Below are 22,518 nucleotides of genomic sequence, written 5' to 3'. Positions count from 1 at the left end.
TGATATGAGTATCACCCGCCTCGCTCACAATGTGACGATAGACCCTCCGCCTTATGAATAAATGCAGATGGCTTGATAAATAGGAGTCTGATGATGGAATGCTCCCCAGTTCAACTCTCCCTTCTTATTCTCATGCAAAAATCATTTTTTTTATGTTACAAAGAAATATTGTTGTGACCCTGAAGCTAGAAAAGAAAATAAAGTTAAAAAAAATATTGTAATGGAGGGCAGCAAGGAGGTCAGGAATATAATTATATGCAAATATTGCTTTGCCTCGTACCCCTCCAGCCTTCTCTTGAGAATGCAGATTGCAGTCCGAGAGCAGCACTACGGCGATGCATGCAGATGAGACTGTATCTAGATGCACCGTGACGTTTACACTGTTCTGTGTATATTTCTCCATCTTACACCCAATTCCTTATTGGCACAGTCTCAGAAATGGTTCCCGAGTGCCACTCGCTTAATGATTAAAGCTATATTTTTCCATACATTGCCGAGACTCTCTTCTTTAGCTGATTATAGTAAAATTACCTGTTACTATAATCGATTTAATAAGTTAATTTGACAATATGTCAGTAGTTATTAGTTCAAAATATAATTACTAATATTATTAATATATTTATTATTAACGGATATTGTAGCCTTCTCTGTTCAGGGGTTGTAGGGTTACTGCCGCTACTGCATATGTAAGAGTTCGAGAATTTCTCAGCAAACGCAGGATTTGTAGAGGGGGTTTTCCACACCATGCAGCCAGTGGGCGTGACCAGCATGCATGGGGGCGTGGCTATAATTTTAGACAGTGCTTGGCTGCTCTCCAACTCTTCCTATCCCCATAATATACACAGGCAATGCTGCGTGCACTACTGTTAGGTGCACACAGCTCTCTTTTTTCGAGCAGAGGCCTGTGAAGCAGGGGCAGGGTCCAGCCACCTCAATTATACAGTGCCCCAGGCTTGGTGGGGGGTTTCCAGGCACTAGGAACCCCCCCGGTTTGCCTATGCATATATAATTTGTTTTGATAGTTATAATGTGATCCGCAACTGAACAGTCCAGAATAAAGATACAAATTGGACTAAAATAGGATTTAATAACTGTAGAAGTATCATGAACCGCTACCTACAAATAAAATTATAATTTAATAGCTCCCTTCCCCTCCCCAAAAAAATTGTGGGTGCCTGGGATTTTGACCCCCACCATTTGTTAGATACTTGCCCTCGGATGTATCCTATCGGATGGGGTGGTAGAAGATGATGATGTTGGCGTTCCTACGACTTCCTCCCCACTTTTCATGTGCAGGCGGATTATCCATAAAGTAGCCTAGGCTCCCGCCTAGGGCCCTGTCCGCTATGAGGGGCCCAGATTACCCTTACACGTATTATACTTTGTTTGTTCATGACAAACGTGAGTTTTGACGGGGGCCCACACCAGTGTGTTGCCTCGCACCCCATGGGGTCTTAATTCTGCTCTGATTTCATGAGACCCCTTCAACGCAAGAAAAAGACGTCATGGGATAATTTGCAAGACCTCAGCCCCTCGGGGTGTCCCACTGCTTTGAGATGAATTTTCAATATCATGTCATATATTTTATATGTAAATCAAAGTTGTATGATTTGTCGGTTTCCTTTTCTTAAGTATTGTTAAATGTTTATGTTTGTGTTGCACAATGTAGTCCACTGATGGGCAACCTGATACAATTTGGGGGCCACGTGTGTGGCCCTCTAACCTTCAAAAGGACCGCACATTACTCTTAATCTCAGTAATAAGTTAAATACATTAAATCAAAGAAAAAGACACCTATCTGTAATAACCTATCATCAGGTATTTTATTTGTTATAAAATATAACAAACACAACTGACTATAATGCAGGATGGAGCGAGCTGGGGGCCACAGGTGAAGGCTCGGAGGGCCGCATACTGCCCGTGACTAGTGTTGTATGTTCTGTCTCTGATTTTACCCACTGCACCATGAAATATATGGAAGTTAAGATATGTGAGATAATCCGAGGACATATTATATGAATTGAAGAGCACATTCCATGTCTTTAAAGTTGTCCTTGGCCCATCTAATGGACAGTGAATAATGGCGATAAAAAATGGATTTTCCTGTCACTAAAATGTAATGACACTTATTCATTAATGAAGAGCTATTAAATTTAGTGCAGAATGTCAGAATTCTAAACATCGCTTCTATCGTAGCTGGTTAAAAATGACCCGTTGTATCGGCGTTAATGGATTCTATTAGATGGTATGAAATATCTCCTTTATAGTATATAGGTGAGTCTTTTCCTGGTTTGTCAAGGTTATTTAATCGTAGCCCTGCATTCTAATATATGAATTATTCATACATTCTGTCCTATACGTATTCACAATATACATTATTTACATCACCTACAAACATTCCACTTGTAACAAATTCCTTTCATGAGCATTTCTATGAGATGATGTATTGAATTGCTGAATACTTTTGGATTAATGCTTCTTACATGTGACTAACTGAATATTTTGACTGCAGACTTTTACTTACTAAGAGCCAGTAAATTTCTGTTTGTCGTACGTTCATTGAGCTGCGCTCTAATCCAAACTAGATGAGTGATTAATGCGCATCTCTGTTAATTGGATGGATTGCAATATTAGGCCGATAATTCTGTTTTCGGCATCAATCAATTTGCCAAATCGTTGTGTTACTGGTTGCATAAAATAACTACAATCTCAATTCCGAAACGTTTTCATCGCTACCTTTTCAAAATGTTTGGTCAACAACAGCAAAGCATTGAAATAATTTTGCTCATCTCTAGAGATGACATATACATAACACTAGAAGCATAATACAATGAACTGAATGCCCATTATTACAGCGTAATATATGATAATTCATGCTGAGGACTAGATGTACAATATGCAGCGTACTCAGACAATTGTATAATACGTTTATAAAGTTTTATCTATATATTATGTATCTGTATACAATGTATCTCTCTCATAACGTATACAGATTATTCTGAAGTTAACATGTTAAGGGATGAATCATATATGGAGTTTTTGCACACCTATTTACTTTGCCGCCCTCATTTTCTTCTTCAGAGATACATATGCTATATACGGCATACATGCCAACTTTAAGAATTAAGAGATCCCCGGTCAAGGGGCATTTAGGGAGGGTGGGAGAGGTTAATGGTGTCACTTTGGCCCTGCCCCGTGGCGAAAAACATAATTTTATTGCGGGGGGGGCAGTGACAAAATGCCCCACTAGGAAGCAGACAAGATGAGTCCGGGAAACCTAACCGGGTTTCGGGAGTCTACCAGACATTCCAGGAGAGTTGACAAGTATGATGCTATACAGTACAGTATCATATCCACCTGCACATTAGACAAGTATACACATTTATAACACTCTATGTAAATGTAAATCTTGCCCTAGAAAAGTATACAAGTCTTCGTTACAAAACAAAATGTCAGTTGCTGTCAGCTCTGATCCATAACACTGCATAACTGTGTGTATCTAGCAAAATTAAAACATGAGGTATTGGTTCATATTTTGATCAAAACATTTAAGCTTGTATCCCAGGCTCAAGGGCACCTCATTAGTGATTTATTAATTGGAAGTGAAATAATGTGAGGGTTCTACATTGCCAGCGGTATGATTTCTACCATGGAAGGATTCCAAACATCTGCCACATCCCAGTGACCCATTAAGATAAACGGACATATATAGCAATATTGTATTGGCTTCCATGTCCCTGTGGGACGCTGTAAGAGATCGAATCATGTACGTATTTTGCTGTATATTTGGAAGATATTGTATTTTGTTCCTAAACTTTTCCGTGTTGTTTTTTGTTTAGGTTGAACCCCCGGAGCTGACGGAATCTTGTTTCTGGGTCAAGGCAAAAGAAGAAAAATTTGAAAACCCCCAACTTCTTTCCAGATTGTGCCAGACGTTTGCAACCCACATGAAAGGTAAAAAAATAGCGATTATACATCTGTATTGTGTTGCGTTTATACTTCTGCATTTATAGAATGAGTTATTGTTTTCCTTGTAATGCAAATTGTGTTAATAATTGTTTTCATTATAATGCACCTTTTCCAAATAAGCGCTGAAGCTTTTTTCCCGTAGGAGAAACTTTATATCTCTGTATGCACTGACGTTAACGTTTATACGTGGTTTCGCTTGGTCTAATGCTGCTTTACAACTTGTATTCAGTACACGTTCAAACTACGCCATGGGCCATAGACCCATAGCAACCTCTCATATTCCGCTATTTCCTTAGCCTATATATTAAAGACTGGTTACTTTGGCTTACGGCACCTTTTATGCACTATGTCCTCTCATGTTGTGAATGCACAGATGTTGCATATGAGAATTGCTTTTCCTAGTGAACGTTTAAAGCATCAATCCCATATAGAATATTTTTTTTCCTTCTTCTTTTAGGTTAAGTACCTTTTTTAAGCATGCAACTTTTTTTTCTTAGCTATCCTCCTACAAATCATTGTCTCTTTTAAACAGCTCTTTGCTTGTCAAATAAAAAATGGCTGACAGCCACAGTCAATCTGCTACACAGACACAGGCTCACAGCTCTCAGCATGTCATGTGATGGCAGAGGGGGGAGCAGGAGGAGGTCACAGAGCTCAGAGGGGCTTTCCAAAGTCTCTCTACTCACTACATCATTTGCCGTGCGACTGTGGTTGCCATGGTAGCCCAGAGTGATAAATCATTAATAGCGGGCTGAAGAAAATAAACAAGGAGAAATGGTAAATACCAACATACTTCTTCTAGCGTGCCACAGTGATTTATGTAAAAGAAAATGCAGCTGACTTTTCCATGGGATTGCTGTTTTAAACAAACAGCCACTTGTCACATGAACGTGAGGGCAGTTCTATTTTGTTGCTGTTCTTGGTGCTGAATGTTAACAGTGATCAAACTGCTACATTTTGTTTGTGGCTACTGGTTAGATTGTCCAACAGCGAATGTTGTGTATCACGTTTTGATTGCTTTCTATGAAAATAATTGTGATATATTTATACTTTCAAGGAAAATTAGATAAATGAATTATTCTTTATGCTTTCATGAACTTCACGGAAGTTTCGATGTAAATGACATCATCTTAAAAGTGATGACTATTTTTTTTTTTTTCTTTGTGTTAATCCGCTGGGTGTAGGCGATTAATTATTTGAAAATTTTTGCTCGCATGAATAATCCAATTTAAACTCTATCGTACTGTCCCGCAGTCTCATGCATGAGAAGGAGAAGAAGAAGTTTTGAAATAGCAACTAACAGAATGACCACTGCAGAGGCCAATTAATACTGTATAGATTGCAAGCTTCACTAAGCCAGCACCATTCATTTGGTTGTATGAGTAATTAAGTAAAAGAAAATCTTCTGAAATAATGATGGTGTGGTGTACAAATTAACGGTTCTTCCTATATAGTGTAGATCTGGATAGTTATATACAAGTGAAGCACCAATTAGTAGCAATATTTAATGCATAAACTTACGTGAAAGCTTTTCAAAGAAAGTTGCTATGACTGAGGTCTTGTACACCCAGGGCCTGAGTCATTAAGGAGAGTAAAGCATAAAAAATTAGCAACTTTGCACCTGGGCAAAACCATGCTTTGAAGGGGGAGGGAAGGGGGTAAACTTAATATGTGAGGACTGATTTATAGTTGGGATAGGGCATTTCCTAAATCAACTATAAATTTCAGCGTAAAAATAAAGCTATCAAGTATTTGTGTGCTAGATGAAAAAGCAGCCAGTATTTATCTTATGTGCAAAATAATAAACTAATTTGCACCCCTTGCATTGTAACATGGTTTGTCCTGGAGAACATTTACTCCCTTTTTTGTCTTACTTTCTTAATGACTCAAGCCTTCAGACTTTATATAAAGAGTTTAACGGACATTCTCAAAGCCAAAAAACACAGTACAGACATGTACACAAACACACTTTCTGACAAAGCCTCACTGTGCGACACATCCGGTTTGACATTGCTTGTAGTGTTCACAAGAGCTCGCACTCCATAAAATACAGTGGGAATCCGTGGGAACGCTTGTTTAAGAGGATTCAATGATAAGGCTTATAATGCTCTCTTAAAATAAGATACAATGATTCGCTGACACTTTAACAGCCGTTGTTTGTTCGACACCCGTTCGTACAAATCCTTAGGGGCATATTCAATTGTCGGCGGGATCGCCGAAAATCCTGCCGCGGAAAACCTAATACATGGAATACGGTAATTTGTAGCTGGATTTCAGCTCGCGGCTCAGGGAGCTGCAAGCTGAAATCCAGCGAGTAATTACTCGCTGAATTTCATCTCGCGAGTAAACTACCATATTAACGGTTTTTACGCGCAAGTTTATCGTATAAACGGTAATAGTCTTAACGCGCTCGTTTTTTAGCGGTCCGGAGCAACAATTGAATACCCCCCTTAGAGTTCAGCGTGGATCATTTGTTTAATATTCTGTAGGATAGTAGCAAAAATAGAGATGCTGGTAAACTGCATATGAGAATAATTAAATAACTCTGTTAATGTCTCTGGTAGATTGTCGCATTGCTCAGCAAGGGGCGAGAGATGTGAATGTATAATATGTATGCAATCAAAGATAAGCAAACAATATTTATTGCCATATTTCTTATCTGTACAACGTTGCTACTGTATACACATTGGTGCGTTAAGTGGCCCAATCATGTTTTAATAAGCATAATTTAGCAACAATAGCCAGGACAACGTTTTCTAATTGATAACGAGCTCCTATCCTAGCGTCTTGTTTATCAGATAGCTGCATCTTTGAGTTTTTTTTGTAATCTTCAATTAAATACGGTCCACTGACCTCACTTAAATTGACAGGAGCTTTAAAAGCTTATGATGATGAATGATGAGGGGAAATAATTAACAATCAATCACTATTTAAGACGCGGGTTGTTGTCAGCAGTTCTGGGGTTCTGTGAGAGGGAGACGCACTCAAGACATTGGCTCTGTAATTACTTAGAAGACAATTTTAATATGGGATTTCCAAAGATGTGTCTTTAGAAAGATGAGCGAGAGGAGATCCGTTGTTTCAGGACTGCGGTTGCTCTGCCAGCAGATAACACCGTCCTGTTATATAGAGTGCAGGTATTTATAGAGAGATTCATTTCACTTGTATTCATTTGAATTATTTTACAAATAGGGAAAAGCAAAGGTTTTCAGATATGCTGTATTGAAAAGAACTTTAAGGGAAAACGGGTAAAAGTTTTGCTAGTTGAATGCTACACTGGTACGCCGTCACGTTTTCTGACACGTGGCAGTAAATTATCGTTGGCCTGGGAGATGGTATTTTGTTGGGGGCAGCACAGTGGCCTAGTGGTTAGCACTTCTGCCTCACAGCATTAGGGTCATGAGTTAGATTCCCGATCATGGCCTTATCTGCGTGGAGTTTGTATGTTATCGCTGCGTTTGCGTGGGTTTCCTCCAGGTGCTCAGGTTTCCTCCCACACTCCAAAAACATGGCTGCTAACAAAATTGATCCTAGTCTCTCCCTGTCTGTCTGTCTGTGTCTGTGTGTGAGCATGTGTCTATATTAGAGAATTTAGACTGTAAGCTCCAATGGGGCTGGGACTGATGTGAATGAGTTCTCTGTACAGCGCCGCGGAGTTGGTGGCGCTATATAAATAAATGATGATGATGATTTGTTTAATAACTTATTATTAATATCATCCGCTGTACATTAAGGGCATCATGACAGAAGAAAATTACATACAAGGACATGAAACAGAAGGTAAAGGTGGCCTTGCCCAAAGAGCTTACAACCTATGAGGTGTGGGGAACACTTGATAGATAAGGTAGCAGAATAAGAATTATAGCTCGAGGTGTGGAAAGTTAATGTGGATACTGCAGAGCAGCAGCACTATCAGCCATCAATAATGAAGCCATTGGTGATTGGCATTTCTCTGTGCTGCTAATGCTAGTGTTGTATGATGGAAATATATATATATATATATATATATATATATATATATATATATAAATATATATATATCTATAATATAAATGTCTAGTGGCGTGTGTTAGTCTGTGTGTGTGTGTGTGTGTGTGTGTGGAAAAAATAAAACCAAGCTGCAGCGCCACCTGCTGGGCGGAGTTATACACTGACCTACTAAATTCTTAGTGTGTGTGGAAAAAAAAATTCAGAAAGGGCTGAAATTTGGTATACTAAGATGTTTTTAATTTGTTAATTTAATTTGTTAATTGTTAAAAGTGTTTATAAAAATTAAAAGCAAATATATATATATTTCTTGAAGGAGAAGTGACAGTTGGGAGTGGTTGGTGGTTGCCGGGGGTGACAGTGGGGAGTGGTTGGTGGTTGAGGCCTGGGCTATGGCCCAAATGCATGACAAGAACCTTTTTAACGCCTTAAGTAGCTTGATTTGACTAGAATGCATGAGTATCATGCACGGCTTAACTTGTGTGTGTGTGTGTGTGTGTGTGTATATATATATATATATATAATATATATGTATATAATGTATGTATGTATGTATATATATATATATATATATATATATATATATATATAATGTATGTATATATGTATTTAAATGCCCTATAAAACTAACTATGACTATGATCTTTTATTGATCATAATATAATGCCACTCTTAATCTACCATTTACATTATGTCTATCAGATGTAATTTTGGAGACACTCTGCGCTGCTTGCAGTAAAGTGATTTCTCCATGAGACTGATCTGTTTTCACCTCTGTCACCTATCTGTAGCGTCTGTGAATTGTGTTGCAGATCCCATTAAGAGCCCATGAATAGCTTTGTCCTAATAACACTGGCTGTTTTGCAGAATCTCTCCTAAAATGGCAGATTTGACCAATTAGTGAGCTCTCCACGAGAACAATGGCTGTTCTCTCATTAGAGAGGCATATGTGAGAGGGGGGATGTAAATGTATATTAGTTGTTATTCCAAGCTCTGCTTGTTTTATACTTAATTTCCTTTGAGAATTGACCTGCCCTTTTCTTTTTTTTTTACTTCTATCCAGTTATACATTGACTTACAGATGAAATATGCCCCAAAACAAAACTGTGTACAATGTATCTGTTACATGTTTATTGCAACTTTATCTATGTGTTCTTTTGTGACTCTGTTGGTTAGTATGGCTTTTGTATCATTGGGAAATGACACAGAGATACTCTTTGGATACAGTTACGTACAATGCAGAATGAGTTAAAAATCCCAATGAACAAAATCCCCCTACACTCAATGGAGCGAGTAGAACAGAACTGCCATAACCAAGGACTGCTGAATAAACAGATTGGACTGATGATAGATAAGTCATTTGGTGGTGATTTGTAAAAATTGCAATAGGGTCTGTGCAAGTAAGGCTAGGTACACAATGAAGAATTTTCCTACCGACCATTTATCTCAAACGATTGTACCTATGACTGAAGGTCCGATCAGTCTGGCGATTCATGTGTACACACTGATACAATTTACCTTCAGATCTGTGCTCTTCATCTGGTCCTTCATCTGGTCCTCTAGTCTTCAGAGAAGACAACTAACCAAACAAGCCGACAGTCGACACTTTGGAACAACTTTCGACCATTGCATCACTAACCCGACATCCTTGCTTATTTTCCCGATTATTGGCCGAAAATGCTTCAGTGTGTACCTAGCCTGAGGTATAGTTGTCTAAAGGTTCAAACCCTTTTAAAAAGAAAATTTTGAGGGCAAATTCTAAAAGCGTCACCACTTCCAAACAACATGACGATGTGGTCATCTCCTGATTGGAATTATAGCCATAATGTTTATGATGGGATTGTTATCTAGTAACTTGCGAATTTGGTGGTGATGTTGTGCCAGTGGATCATTATTACTGCCGAATGGCTACCACGTGTGTTCAGAATTTAATGCATAAACATGAGGATATCCCACACAATTTTCCCATCTCAATGCTAAAGACCATAATATGTATATAGACATATGTTTCCATCATGCTCGTTAGCCGGGGAAGACAGGGTTCGAAAGGACAAGTTTGTTCTGAAAACAAAAAAGTACAATGCTTATAGGTTAATAAAAAAAAAACAATTAATATATAATTGACATAACATACACAAGCAAAACAGTTTAAAATAAAGGGATTGAATTCAGAGTATAACTTACATCGAACTGGTATATTCTGAGCCGAAGGTAATTGGCTTGAAGATGGACAGCTTATCAATGAATGATTGATTTCCCAAAAGACTGACAATTTGTGGTCACTGGTCTTAGCTTTCTAAAGACACCTTTACACCTTTCCCCACCTCCAGGACGGTTGTGGTCTAATCACCATTTGCATGTTGCCTGATTTACTACCAAATTCTACTATGTGACCTAACTTTTCTGTGGAGCATCACACAGACCCAATTTTGACTGATACCAGGTATCAGTTGAGCTTATATTCATTTCAACTTCTCGGTGTGGCAGAACTCTTAATTTGGCATTTGAGCTGCCCTTCATCATGCTATTGAGGAATATGTGGTTGATCACTACTATTATGGATTTCAAGTGGCTTATTTGAAAGTCAATTATTTTTGTCTATAGAAAATATAACCAACTCAGCACATGGTCTCTTTGAGCCAGACACCATGCTGAGCGGTTCCTAAAAGTTCATTCAGGTGTCAAGACTCCATCCTAAGCCAGGATATAGCTCACCGCAGGGGCCTTTGAAGCTGCTACAGGTAACACTGCTGTCTTCTAACACTGGGATGTGCAGAGTCACCGAATACACACACAACAGTCTCTCTGACTTCACATTTTATACTTTAGTAGCTCAATCTATCAATTGATTCATTTGATAGACCATATATACACTACAGTTATGATTTAGGCCTTATTCCCCACAATTATGTTATGGGTTATACCTTATAAATAACTGTAAGTTCTCTATGTTCACGACAGGGCAGATAAAGCCATTTGATGCCAGCATATGTTGAATTTGAGACTGATATACAACATCTATATGAACGTACTAGGGGCATGATCGTTTTTATTGTTTATTTGTATAGCGCAACCATATTCCGCAGCGCTGTTTAGTGAACATTTAATCATTCAGTCCCTGCCCCAGGGCACTCACACACTAGCGTACCTCCCAACTGTCCCAATTTCAGATGGACAGTCCCGATTTTATGCCTCTATCCCGCTGTCCTGAACACGGAACTCTATCATTGGAAATATACACTGCCAGCTGTGATTTCTTTATAACTCAACACTTTTAATCTCAATAAGTAGAAAAGGAAAGAGAATAATTTTAGTATCTTAAGTGACGTACAATGGACAGGGTTGTATTAAAGAATTGAAAATAAAAATATGGAAATTTCTTTGTCGTAATGTCTGTTCTATTCGGGTGCACAAAGCCGGTTTTGTCTGAGATCCCTTTATTGTACTTCACACAGTCTTCTCTCTCCGAGGAACCTTGTTTACTGCTGCGTTATAGAGCCCAGGATTACACGATCAGTCTATGCATGGATAAAAATAATAGAGGTCTAACGCTGATAATATATGGGTCAGATTGGAAGCAGACTCTTTATTATTCATCCTGAAAAAAAAAAACCTTTTTCCTCCTCTGTTGTTGTTAAAAGACTATTTTGCATTGAAGTCTTGTCACAGCGATCAGGAAAAGCCGACGTTTGTTGCAGGATTGTTGTGTTCTTCACCCCCCCTTTTCCCAGAGCAAAGACGACACTAATTTAGAACTCCCAGCCGAGTCCCATCTTAAGGGGTTGTCTTCTGTGAAAAAATGTCAATATCGCTGGCTTTAAACTTCCTCCACGATTTATGTTTTCGGCAGTGCTGATAGCCACATAATGTAAATCAGTAAGGATTTAACAATACGCCCAATGCAGATTTCCTAGGGAGCCTCTCTTGTTCTGTAACGTACATTCGCTCTTTGTTTTTGTGTTGACATTATTTTTTTGAGGATGGTTTTTATTACTTTTTTTTGTTCTTTCTGTAAAAATGTCTATTTTGTATACATATCCGTGAATTATACAGGTGCGGTATTTTTCCCTTTTCTTTCTTTTATCCGTGTTCTACTATTTTTTTTTGCACTACTTAGTCTGTTGTTTGAATTATAAATTTTAATTACTTTTCTTTTAAATTTAATTTCCTTTGCTGCTGCAAATTGTTGTCAAATGAGAAAAACTTTATAAAGAATATTCTTGCTCTTTGAAATTTAAGGATGTTACCAGTCACCTCTGAGTTCTGTGGTCTATGTACAAGCACCCAGCCCATGCTCTCCTGCCTTTTCACTGACCTCTAATATATTTATATTTCACAGAAGGTGGAAGGAGTTTTATCCCATTTGAAGTTAAATGTGGTTTCAATCATCAGCTGATGAAAGCTATGGCAGGTCATAGGCAAACTGAGGGGGGGGGGGTTACTAGTGCCTGGAAACCCTCCTCCAAGCCTGGGGCACTGTATAATTGAGGTGGCTGGACCCTGCTCCCACTTCACACGACTCTGCTTGAAAAGGGAGAGCTGCGTGCACCTAACAGTAGTGCACACAGCATTGCCCATGTATATTATGGGGATAGAAGAGTTGGAGAGCAGCCAAGCACTGTCTAAAATTATAGTCATGCCCCCATACATGCTGGTCACACCCACTGGCAGTGTGGTGTGGAAACCCTCCTCTACAAATCCTGCGTTTGCCCCTGCAGGTGATAGATGTTAGTTGCTATTAAGCTCGGTGACTCGTTCAGTGTGTGTATTAATTAGAATACCGTCGTATATTTAAATTTGGTTCAGACAATTCATTTTACGCATCTGTTTCAGTACCACCAAGGATATCTATTTAAAATAAATCCTTGGTGTATCAAAAAGTGCCTTTAAATATATTGTCGCGCGGCGCTTTAAACTCTAACAAGTTTTTTTCCCCATATTTTTTCCAGCTAGAAAATTGCAGCGTTTGGAAGTGCTCAATCGCTTCCATAGTGACACACTGAAATGAAAAGGAACGGTCCTCTCCTGTTGCACAGGTGCTGTTAAGCTTTGAATATGCAGCATTTTCAGAGATGATCTGATGTGATAGGGGGAGAGAGCGTTCCCCTTTTAGTTTAATGTGGCAGTTTGTAAACTCCAGTTTGACACCTCACTAAACGTCTCTGTATAATTTTGATGTAAATTCATATTCTATAGTACTATAAAACTAATACTATAACTATAGTTATGGCATCACTGTCAAGTATGAAACTTGTGCGACAGGCTTGACCGGTAAGTAAGGACACAGTGCAGAGGACTATGGAAGACGAGGAACGGGTCTTTCTACATATATATTAAAGAAATAGAATTGGATGCACAAACTTAACGTGATTTTGTTACCTTACTTCTCCAGAGAGCACCTCTCCGCCCAACCTTAAATCAGAGTCATGATCTACAACACAGACATATCTAGTATGGCAATATCAGACCACTGAAGATTCCGTATTGTCACGATAAATGATGTCAAGGAACACATACGTCTATAATCCCATTCACCATTTAATTTTGAAATCAATAGAGGATAAATATTATATATACTACCATACTCTGTCTCCCATCAGCACATCTCAATGAACTCACTTTAAAACATAAACTTCAATTAAACCTATCACTAATCTGCATTGAGTTTGAGTCAATGCCCTTTTTTTCACCAGAATATTTGCATTATTTTCTAATACATTATAGTGTTCCTGGTCCATTTAACATAAATCAAGGCAGAGAGAGAAAAAATGTCCTTACCCTCCCAGTGACACGTTTCTGAATTTAACCATCATAAGCAATTTTGTGGTCCGCAAGTTTTTGGTATCATAATGTCTTTTACTCTAATGTGTTACCCCCCCCCCCCTTTGTTGGGGAGTGTCTCTGTTTGTAATAACGCCATTATAACACAGCCAAGATAAAACCTCTGTTTAAGTGGTAAATTTATCAAGCGGAAGGTTTGAAAAAGTAGAGATGTTACCTATAGCAACCAATCAGATTCTAGTTATCAATTATTTAGAACATGCTACAAAATAACAGCTAGAATCTGATTGGTTGCTATAGGCAACATCTCCACTTTTTCAAACCTGCAGCTTGATAAATTTACCCCTAAGTGCGAGGACAAATTATAAGCTGCAAAATGCAGAACGACATTTGAAATCCCGAATGCGGAACAAAAAAAAGCACGTCCACGTTCAGCCCAAACCCCACCCACAAAAGGCCAAATTTGGGTAAAATTCCACCCACTGTTCTGTTAAGTCCGCCCCTTTTGAGGCCCGCAAATCAGGATGTCCCACCAAAATCGGAACAGTTAAGCAAAAGTTTCATTGAACAGTTTTCAACTCCACTTTGAGTTGACGTTAAATATCCTATTTTATTCTCTATAATACAAACATTCTAGCCACGTTCTAATGAATCGTCAGCAGTGACATAAATATCTGCCAGCTACTAATTAAGTCACTTCTGACCAATACCCCATTCATTTTGGAACATGTAACAGAAGTTTTAGCAAACATTTGGGCCAATTGTCAGTTAAAAAAAAATATAAAAAATATACATCCGTAATCACTATAATAAGAGGTAAAATAATTCACCACAAACGTCCCTGTGACTGTCGATCTGAAAGTTTGTACTTCTAAAAGTTCAGAATACAGCTAAACAGCTGCTTTAAAAAATGCTTTTCTTTGAAATGTCCCAATCATAAATCAAGGCTCACTGGGAAGTTGAGATTTTAGTTTATGCAACAAAAAGTTATCTGTACGATAATACATCATAACGGTTTAGAAGAACTTTCGACATTTGCACAACTTTTTTTTCCCCTTTAATCTGTTTTCAAGTCCTCCAGTTGACATCTGTTATGTTTCATACTTATTACTGTTTTGAATATTTAAAGCATTGTAATTTTAGTTTAACTTGATGTCAATTTGTAAAAGTTGTTAATGTGTCTCTTATTTTTGTCGCCTCGGGGGATGTTTCTCTGGCAGGCGATCGTTCGCAATGAGCAAAACACTCAAATGTGATGGCTTTATTTTGGATTTATGATAACCTGTTATTGGGACATTCAGGGGTGCTAAGTAAAACTTCTGATTTTGTATTTTAACTGATTTATTGGAACTGACAACTCTTGTCTTAGTTACAAACTTGTTCACCTGCCCCGACCTCTACCTGTTCTTGACCTTGTTTAACCATCTCCCCTGTCACTCACGGGGGCTATTCTGGTTCTGTAGCCTGTGGATACCTTATACCAAACCCCAGGTTGACTTGTGGGGGCTACCGCTGAGTGTTGGGGAGCCCAGTCTACTCCGCACCCCAGGGTTAGCCAGCGCAAAGCATTATCCACATCATACTTACCCACTCTCCCGGAACGTCCGGAAGACTCCTAGGTTTTACAGACTCCTGGGGGGGCAGGCCGTTCTCTCGTATTGCCCGTTCCCCACCGGACTCGCACTTTGCCTACCCTCCTGGGGGTAATCAGCAAGTATGTTCTGCATCTGACATACTTTCTGCAAGTGCTACATTTCTTCTGAATCTGTGTTCTGACCACATTGCTTTATATTCACCAGAAATAAAGAAATAATGTTGACTCACATTTAGAAGTAGAAAGAAGCATTATTTTTCCCCGCCGTGAAGCAACATGGAAAAGAGAAAACGTCAATGCTCATTCATTTTATTAACTTTCCATCACCAGAAACTTATTTTAAAATGAATTTTTCTTTTTCTTTTTTTTATTTCAACCTGCAAAGCATTCAATGTGCTTCTTAAAAATGACACCCTGCAGCTGAACACCGACATTCGGATAGACTGTCAATTTGTAGGTGCATTAACTTCCAGCTTGGGTTAAGCCCAACATTGTTCCTGTATTCATCTTGTCATTTTCCATGCTTCGCTTTGTGAAGGGAGAACAGCTCGGAATAAAAGAGTACTTTCTGCATTACCATAAGATCTACATTAATAATCAGCTGGATAGATCGGTGCCGAGTGCAGTTAGGAGTCACAGACCGGCACTGGGAGGGTTAAGCCCGGTTTCCAACGCTTGTCGTTTTTGTAGAATCGTCAATCATCCTGCAAAACTGAAATATCACCGATAGAAGAAATCTCCCAGACTAGTCTTAGCAGATCTCTGAATTAGTGTTACGGGAAAAGCCATATCAATAACAATTACTATTAAATATTAATAGGACGTTAAAAACATTATGCAGAGAGGGTCTAAATACGTCTTTACAGCCACCAGGGCCCAATTCACTGGTAGTTGTATCCTATAGTTGTCTGTTAAATAATTTGTCTTTAAGGTTTTCAGAGACAGTGTTGGGTTGGCAAGATGATGTTTCGTAGCATAGTTATTTGTCTGCCGATTCTGTGCTAAAATGAAGGGCTAATTCCACGTTCTAAAAAGTACTTTTGAAAGTGAATCATCCGCCCACCAGGAGAGCCGTTCCCTTGGGTCAGTGGCGGAAATACCATTGGTGCAGCAGGTGTGGGCCCCATTATCTTCATGGGGCCCCCAGTTCGCTAGTTCTGCCTCTGCCTTGGGCAAAGGAAGTTCCCATGGGCACCACTTGTCAGAGTCGCTCCACGTACGTCATTACATACTTAGAAATACCTAACTAATTAACCTTCTTAGTTAACAGAAGGGCTACTGTCCAGGCAAACAGGAGTCTAAACATTAATAGCTGTGGGGCCGGAACTGAAAAAGCTAAAATATAAAAGTTCTTAAAATGAGATTTAGTTATCATCATCACCATTTATTTATATATCGCCACTGATTCTGCAACGCAGTACAGAGAACTCACTCACATCAGTCCCTGCCCCATTGGAGCTTACAGTCTAAATTCCCTAACACACAGAGAGAGAGAAAGAGAGACTAGGATCAATTTTGATAGCAGCCAATTAACCTACTAGTATGTTTTTGGAGTGTGGGAGGAAACTAGAGCACCTGGAGGAAACACACGCAAAAACAGGGAGAACATACAAACTCCACACAGATAAGGCCATGTTTGGGAATTGAACTCATGACCCCAGTGCTATGAGACAGAAGTGCTAACCACTGAGCCACCGTGCTGCCTAGTTATGGGCTGTTAAGTAGGAAAGTACACTTGCCGAAACAACATCTTTCCCTGTAAGTTTCTATTAGACATAGCTTTGCTGTTGAATTTGAGATGATGATTAAAAATTATTGTAAATTAGCTTTATTACATAAATAGGGATTCACAAAGTTTAGATGTTCATATTTATGTTCTATACCCAAATCCCAGGTATTTAATTGGTTAAAGGACACGGATGGGGATGGACTGTACCTTCATGACCAGACCACAGTTCGCAGTTTTTGCCCATTGTTGTTAAATTGAGGATCTTTTATTTTTGCTGCTTTGTGCAACTAGTAAATTCTGCATCATATTTTTGTTTAAAAAGCCTTATACAGGGAAACGTACAAAATTAGCAAACCATTTGCCATGTTTCTAAACATAGTTATTATTAGTCAATTAGTATAACCCTAAACATTTACCATAAAGAATGTGTCTTCTTCATTGTCTGTTGTTTAAATATTTTATTTATTCATTCATTTAATTGTATTTTATACCAAGGAGCCTGTGACAGCGTAGTGTAACCTGGTTTTAACAGCAGCTGACAGATCAGTCAGGTTACACTGGATGTATCGGTGCTTACCAGGAGGTGAGATCTGTTAATATGTATCCTGTGCAGTTTCCTGGGCTTCCCTACACTAAGGCAAAATCTCTGAAGATGTCACTTTTGTGATGTCACAGGATTTCCTCTTATCGATGCGGAAGCCACGGATTGTACATAGCGCTGTGTTGATAAATGTATAAATATAAAGACTTTAATTAAAGTTCTCCTGCCATGTACACAATGAAGAAGATAAGCGTAGGACCAGAAGCCGTTTTCTTTTCTCTGTAGCCATATTTAAGTCTGGAAAATGCTGTTATTGTGAGTTTCTGGTGATGAGTCAATAACAGGGTTGGTGATGTTATGTTCTTTCTTTGCTATGTAAGTGCTTTAAGTCATTAATTACCTCTTGTCAGGGAGCACTTTCTCCCTTTCTCCTTTGTTGGAGTTGACAAATGTTCACTGTACCCTACTATAAGAGTTGCTCCTGAGTGCACTTAATATATGTTTAGTGTCTGGAAATTATTTAATACAATATTAAAATAGGCAGTAATATAATCCGTACTGTCTGGATGTGGCTCTTTCCCTTTAACTTTGAATCCATTAAATTCCTCAGGTAGTTGCATAAATCATCCTGCATTTGTCATCCCAGCAGCCAACTGGTGTTACGTGATGTTGGGTGTACAGTCCTGGGTGTATAGTGTTATGAGGCAATGATGGGTGTACAGTGTTTGGTGTATTTCGTTTGGTGTACTGCGTTGGTTGTACAGTGTTGTGAGGTGACATAGGTTGTACAGCACTGTGTGTAGAACATTGGCTGTAGAGTGTTGCGAAGCGCTGTTTATGTACAGTGTAGGTGTAGAGTGTTGGGAGGCGATGTTGGGTGTGCAGTATAGTTGTAGGGTGTTGTGAGGCTATGTTGGGTGTACAGGGTATAGGTGTAGAGTGTTGTGAGGTGATGTTGGTTGTACAGTGTTGGGAGGCGATGTTGGGTGTACAATATAGGTGTAAAGTGTTGTGAGGTGATGTTGGTCCCACAATATCATGATGTCCTATTTCCCCATCAATCCCCTGATATCATCACGTGCCCCAAGTCCCCGATCCATCTCCCATTATCATTGTGTCTCAAGTCCCCCATACATCTCCTAATATCATTGTGTCTCAAGTCCTCCATCCATCTCCTAATATCATTGTGTCTCAAGACCTCCATCCATCTCCCAATATCATCACGTGCCCCAAGTCTCCCATCCATCTCCCAATATCATTGTGTCCCAAGTCCTCCATCCATCTCCCAATATCATCATGTCCCAAGTCCCCCATCCATCCCCAATATCATCATGTTCCAAGTCCCCCATCCATCTCCCAATATCATCGTTCCCCAAGTCCCCCATCCATCTCCCAATATCATCATGTCCCAAGTCCCCCATCAATTCCCCAATATCATTGTGTCTCAAGTCCCCCATCCATCTCTCAATATCATTGTGTCTCAAGTCCTCCATCCATCTCCCAATATCATCATGTCCCAAGTCCCCCATCAATCTCCCATTATCATCATGTATCAAGTCCCCCATCAGTCCTCCATATTGTCATTACGCCATCAACTGTGCATGTAATCATGCCCTCTACAATTTCCATTATCATCATATCCCCCATCACTTCCTCACCTCACGTAGCTTACTGACCCAACCCCCAACTCCTGCTCAGAGAGGAGGAGAACTTCAGAAATCCCTCCCACGCTGAGCTGAATTTAATTTTGAATTCAAATATCATGCAGAACCGTCAGTCACACAGCAGGAAATGCATGAAGCTACCTACTGGCTGTGGACTGCAGACCCACGCAATTCTCAGTAGTGGACTATGAAGATTCGGGGCCCTGGACGGCACATACACAATGGGCCCTCTACCACACATCTATATTTTACATGAGTATTCCAAATTTTAATTTAAACATTTTGGAAGCCCTGTGCCAGAGTGTACATGGAAGCAAAGTTGTGTGTATGTTTTGTTTTGGGATTGTGCTTCCTTTACTACTTTGTAGAAAAGAAAAGTAAATGTTGGCTTTGCAGATATGCACAGAATTCGACTTGAGAATCGGTGAACGGGGTATATTGTAGACAATACTAGGCTAGCCTGAGCCTTACGACTAGAGGTAGGTTTGTGCTTCTGATAAATTACATAACAGTGAAGTTAAATGGTCAGCTTGGAGACATGGGGGTATATTTACTAAACTGTGGGTTTGAAAAAGTGGTGATGTTGCCTATAGCAACCAATCAGATGGTAGCTATCATTTTGTAGAATGTACTAAATAAATGACAGCTAGAATTTGATTCTTTGCTATAAGCAACATCTCCACTTTTTCAAACCAACAGTTTAGTAAATATATCCACTGGTCTTTATTTGCAAAGGGACACAGAGCTTCAAAGAGCAAATAAAATATTATTATTAGTAATTTCTAAGGTCTCACAGTGCTCCGCAAAGCCAGATAAGTGAGAGGGGATACAGGGCATAGAAAATAATTGCAGACAAGATTAAAAGGGCTCCGTGATTGTACAGGCTAGTGGATTATTACACCTGCTCGGAAGATGTTTAAACTCATAAATTGGGCAGGCGCCAAAGTACACCGAAAATAGCTCAGTGCAGACATGTGCGCTGAAAGAGTCATTGAAATATTTCAACTGACAGATCAGATGACAGGAAGGCCCTTCGCTCTTCTGATCAATACGTGAAGGTACAAAACCGTCATTTTAAAACAATGATTTAACATGTGCGGGATGGGGAGCTGCGGTGGGAGTGCAGATCCGAATTTACACCCAGTTAGGGTCTGCAAACTAAGTGCGAGGGCAGGCGGCGCACCCCACGTTTGTGATAGCGGAACATGCGCAAAATTTAGGGTATATACTGTTAATCCTCTACTAAGGAAATCCCACAGAAGCTCACAGGCAGATACAAAGATGTTGGGCAATACAATTATTTTCACCTCATGAATTACTGAAAAATAAATGATCTAACCGAACGAGAAAGCAAAACAAACGAGAGGAAAATGACACCATCTGACCCTTAGGTTTTTCTTTGCCGTGCGCAGTCAAGGAAAAACAGTGTTTGTGACCTTACAAGACTGAAACAAGCGTTATCTCTTTATGCTTTCAGAAAATGACCTTGTGAAATGTCAGATGTTGTAGTGTTTAGTTTGAGGAAGGATGGTCTGATACTTAATGATTGGTGCTGCCTGTATTTAAACTCTCTATTGAAGGTCAGCAATTCTATTAGGGCATTTTTTGTCAGTAAAATGTTGACAGAAATTAGCTAGGTGCTTGAATCGCAGCTGACAGTGTCAGTTTTTTGAAGGCGTTTCTTGTGATAAGGCCAATATTCAATTGCTACAGTTTTTCTTAACGCTTAGACATGTGGGTGTAAATAAATAATTGATAGAAACATACTATTTATTTCAAAGCCTTTATGATAAAAAAAAATATTTAAATATTAAAAACAGCAAGTAGACATCAAATATTCAGTACTGAACTTGTCTGTAAGCGAGTGACATTTTATACTTTAGATTTTATTTTATTTTGCTTAGTATAAGGGAAGCAGAAAGTGGCAATGCACAGAAGCCTAAAGTCTAGTAGGTTTACATGAACTGGCTTGCAGTCTTCTAGGTAACATATGTGTTCTATACATATTTTTAGTGCATGCAGCCTGTGTGTGGGGGGGGGGGGTGGGGGGCATTAAAAGGCCCCGGTGGAGCCACTTCTTGCATTCCCACCTAAGATGTGCGCACTAAGAATCTGTATAGAGCATGCTTTGGCTATTCTTAGTGCTGCATATGTAGCCTAGGGGAGTGTGACTGTGAGTGTCCCACTAGGCTATGTGCTCAGCTTTAAGAACATGGATTAAAAGGAAGCTATTGGCTAATGCAGTCACTTTTCCACACACTAATCCACCTCAGATGAGGCCATCAACCCCCCAGCATCATAACCATTGGTGGACCACCAAGGGAGACAGGGCCCAGGTACTTTGTACTCATCCCTCCCTCCCTCTGAACCCCTGAGTGCATGATGACTATGATGATAGAATCTAGGGCCTGATTCATTAAGGATCTTAACTTGAGAAACTTCTTATTTCAGTCTCCTGGACAAAGGGGTACAAATTAGTATTTTGTTTTGCACATAAGTTAAATACTGACTGTTATTTCATGTAGCACACAAATACTTGATACCTTATTTGTACACTGAAATTGAAAGTTGATATTTGTGTGTTACATGAAAAAACAGTCAGTATTTAACTTATGTGCAAAACAAAATACTAATTTGTACCCATTGCATTGTAACATGTTTTTTTCCAGGAGACTGAAGTAAGAAGTTTCTCAAGTTAAAATATTTAATGAATCAGGCCCCTAGTTCTTAGTTTGAAGTTATTACCATTCAATAATTATATTAGTGCCCAAGTATTAGCAGATATAGTACTTAGTGTCATTGGTACCCTAGGTCGGCAATGCACTCTCTCCATGTGATACTAAAACACTGTCACTTAATGTCATGTGAAGAGAAGGATACAGTGGTTTCTGCTATCTTTTCTTATGCGTTTTCTCCAAAAAATTGGGGAAACATGGTGAGTGGGCCTTTTTTTGTTTCGGGTCCTGGAGCCGATTTTGTATAAAAGAAAAGTTAGAAATTGAATCTGTGCAAAACTACCTAGTACAGAGAACTCATTCACATCATTTGTTAGTGATTGTCTTTGATATTTGTCCTCCTATGTCCAGGCCCTACCCCCTGTCTCCCAGTCTTATAATATGAGCACATGGGAATGAAGCACGCCTGTGCTGTCTCAGTATACCATAAAGAGAGGAAGTGTAAAGTGAATATGTATATGTTAGTTCCTGGGCACAATTTGACCTCTCGCACACAGACATTAAAATCCTGCAAACAC

At 39.2% G+C, this 22,518-nt stretch overlaps 1 protein-coding gene across 5 annotated transcripts in view; it reads left to right on the top strand.

Annotated features, from left to right (window-relative positions):
- Nucleotides 1–22,518, top strand: part of DIAPH2 (diaphanous related formin 2) — an 828,187-nt gene that overhangs the window by 280,796 nt on the left and 524,873 nt on the right. For all 5 annotated transcript variants that reach the window (XM_075186343.1, XM_075186345.1, XM_075186342.1 and 2 more), the window contains one exon: nucleotides 3,840–3,954. In XM_075186343.1, coding sequence (XP_075042444.1) covers nucleotides 3,840–3,954 — 115 coding nt within the window. The remainder of the gene's footprint in view (nucleotides 1–3,839; nucleotides 3,955–22,518) is intronic.

The sequence above is a fragment of the Mixophyes fleayi genome, chromosome 9, assembly GCF_038048845.1.
Source record: "Mixophyes fleayi isolate aMixFle1 chromosome 9, aMixFle1.hap1, whole genome shotgun sequence".
Lineage (NCBI taxonomy): Eukaryota > Metazoa > Chordata > Amphibia > Anura > Limnodynastidae > Mixophyes > Mixophyes fleayi.
Note: the sequence above shows the minus strand (reverse complement) of the source record. Positions and strands in the feature narration are given on the sequence as shown.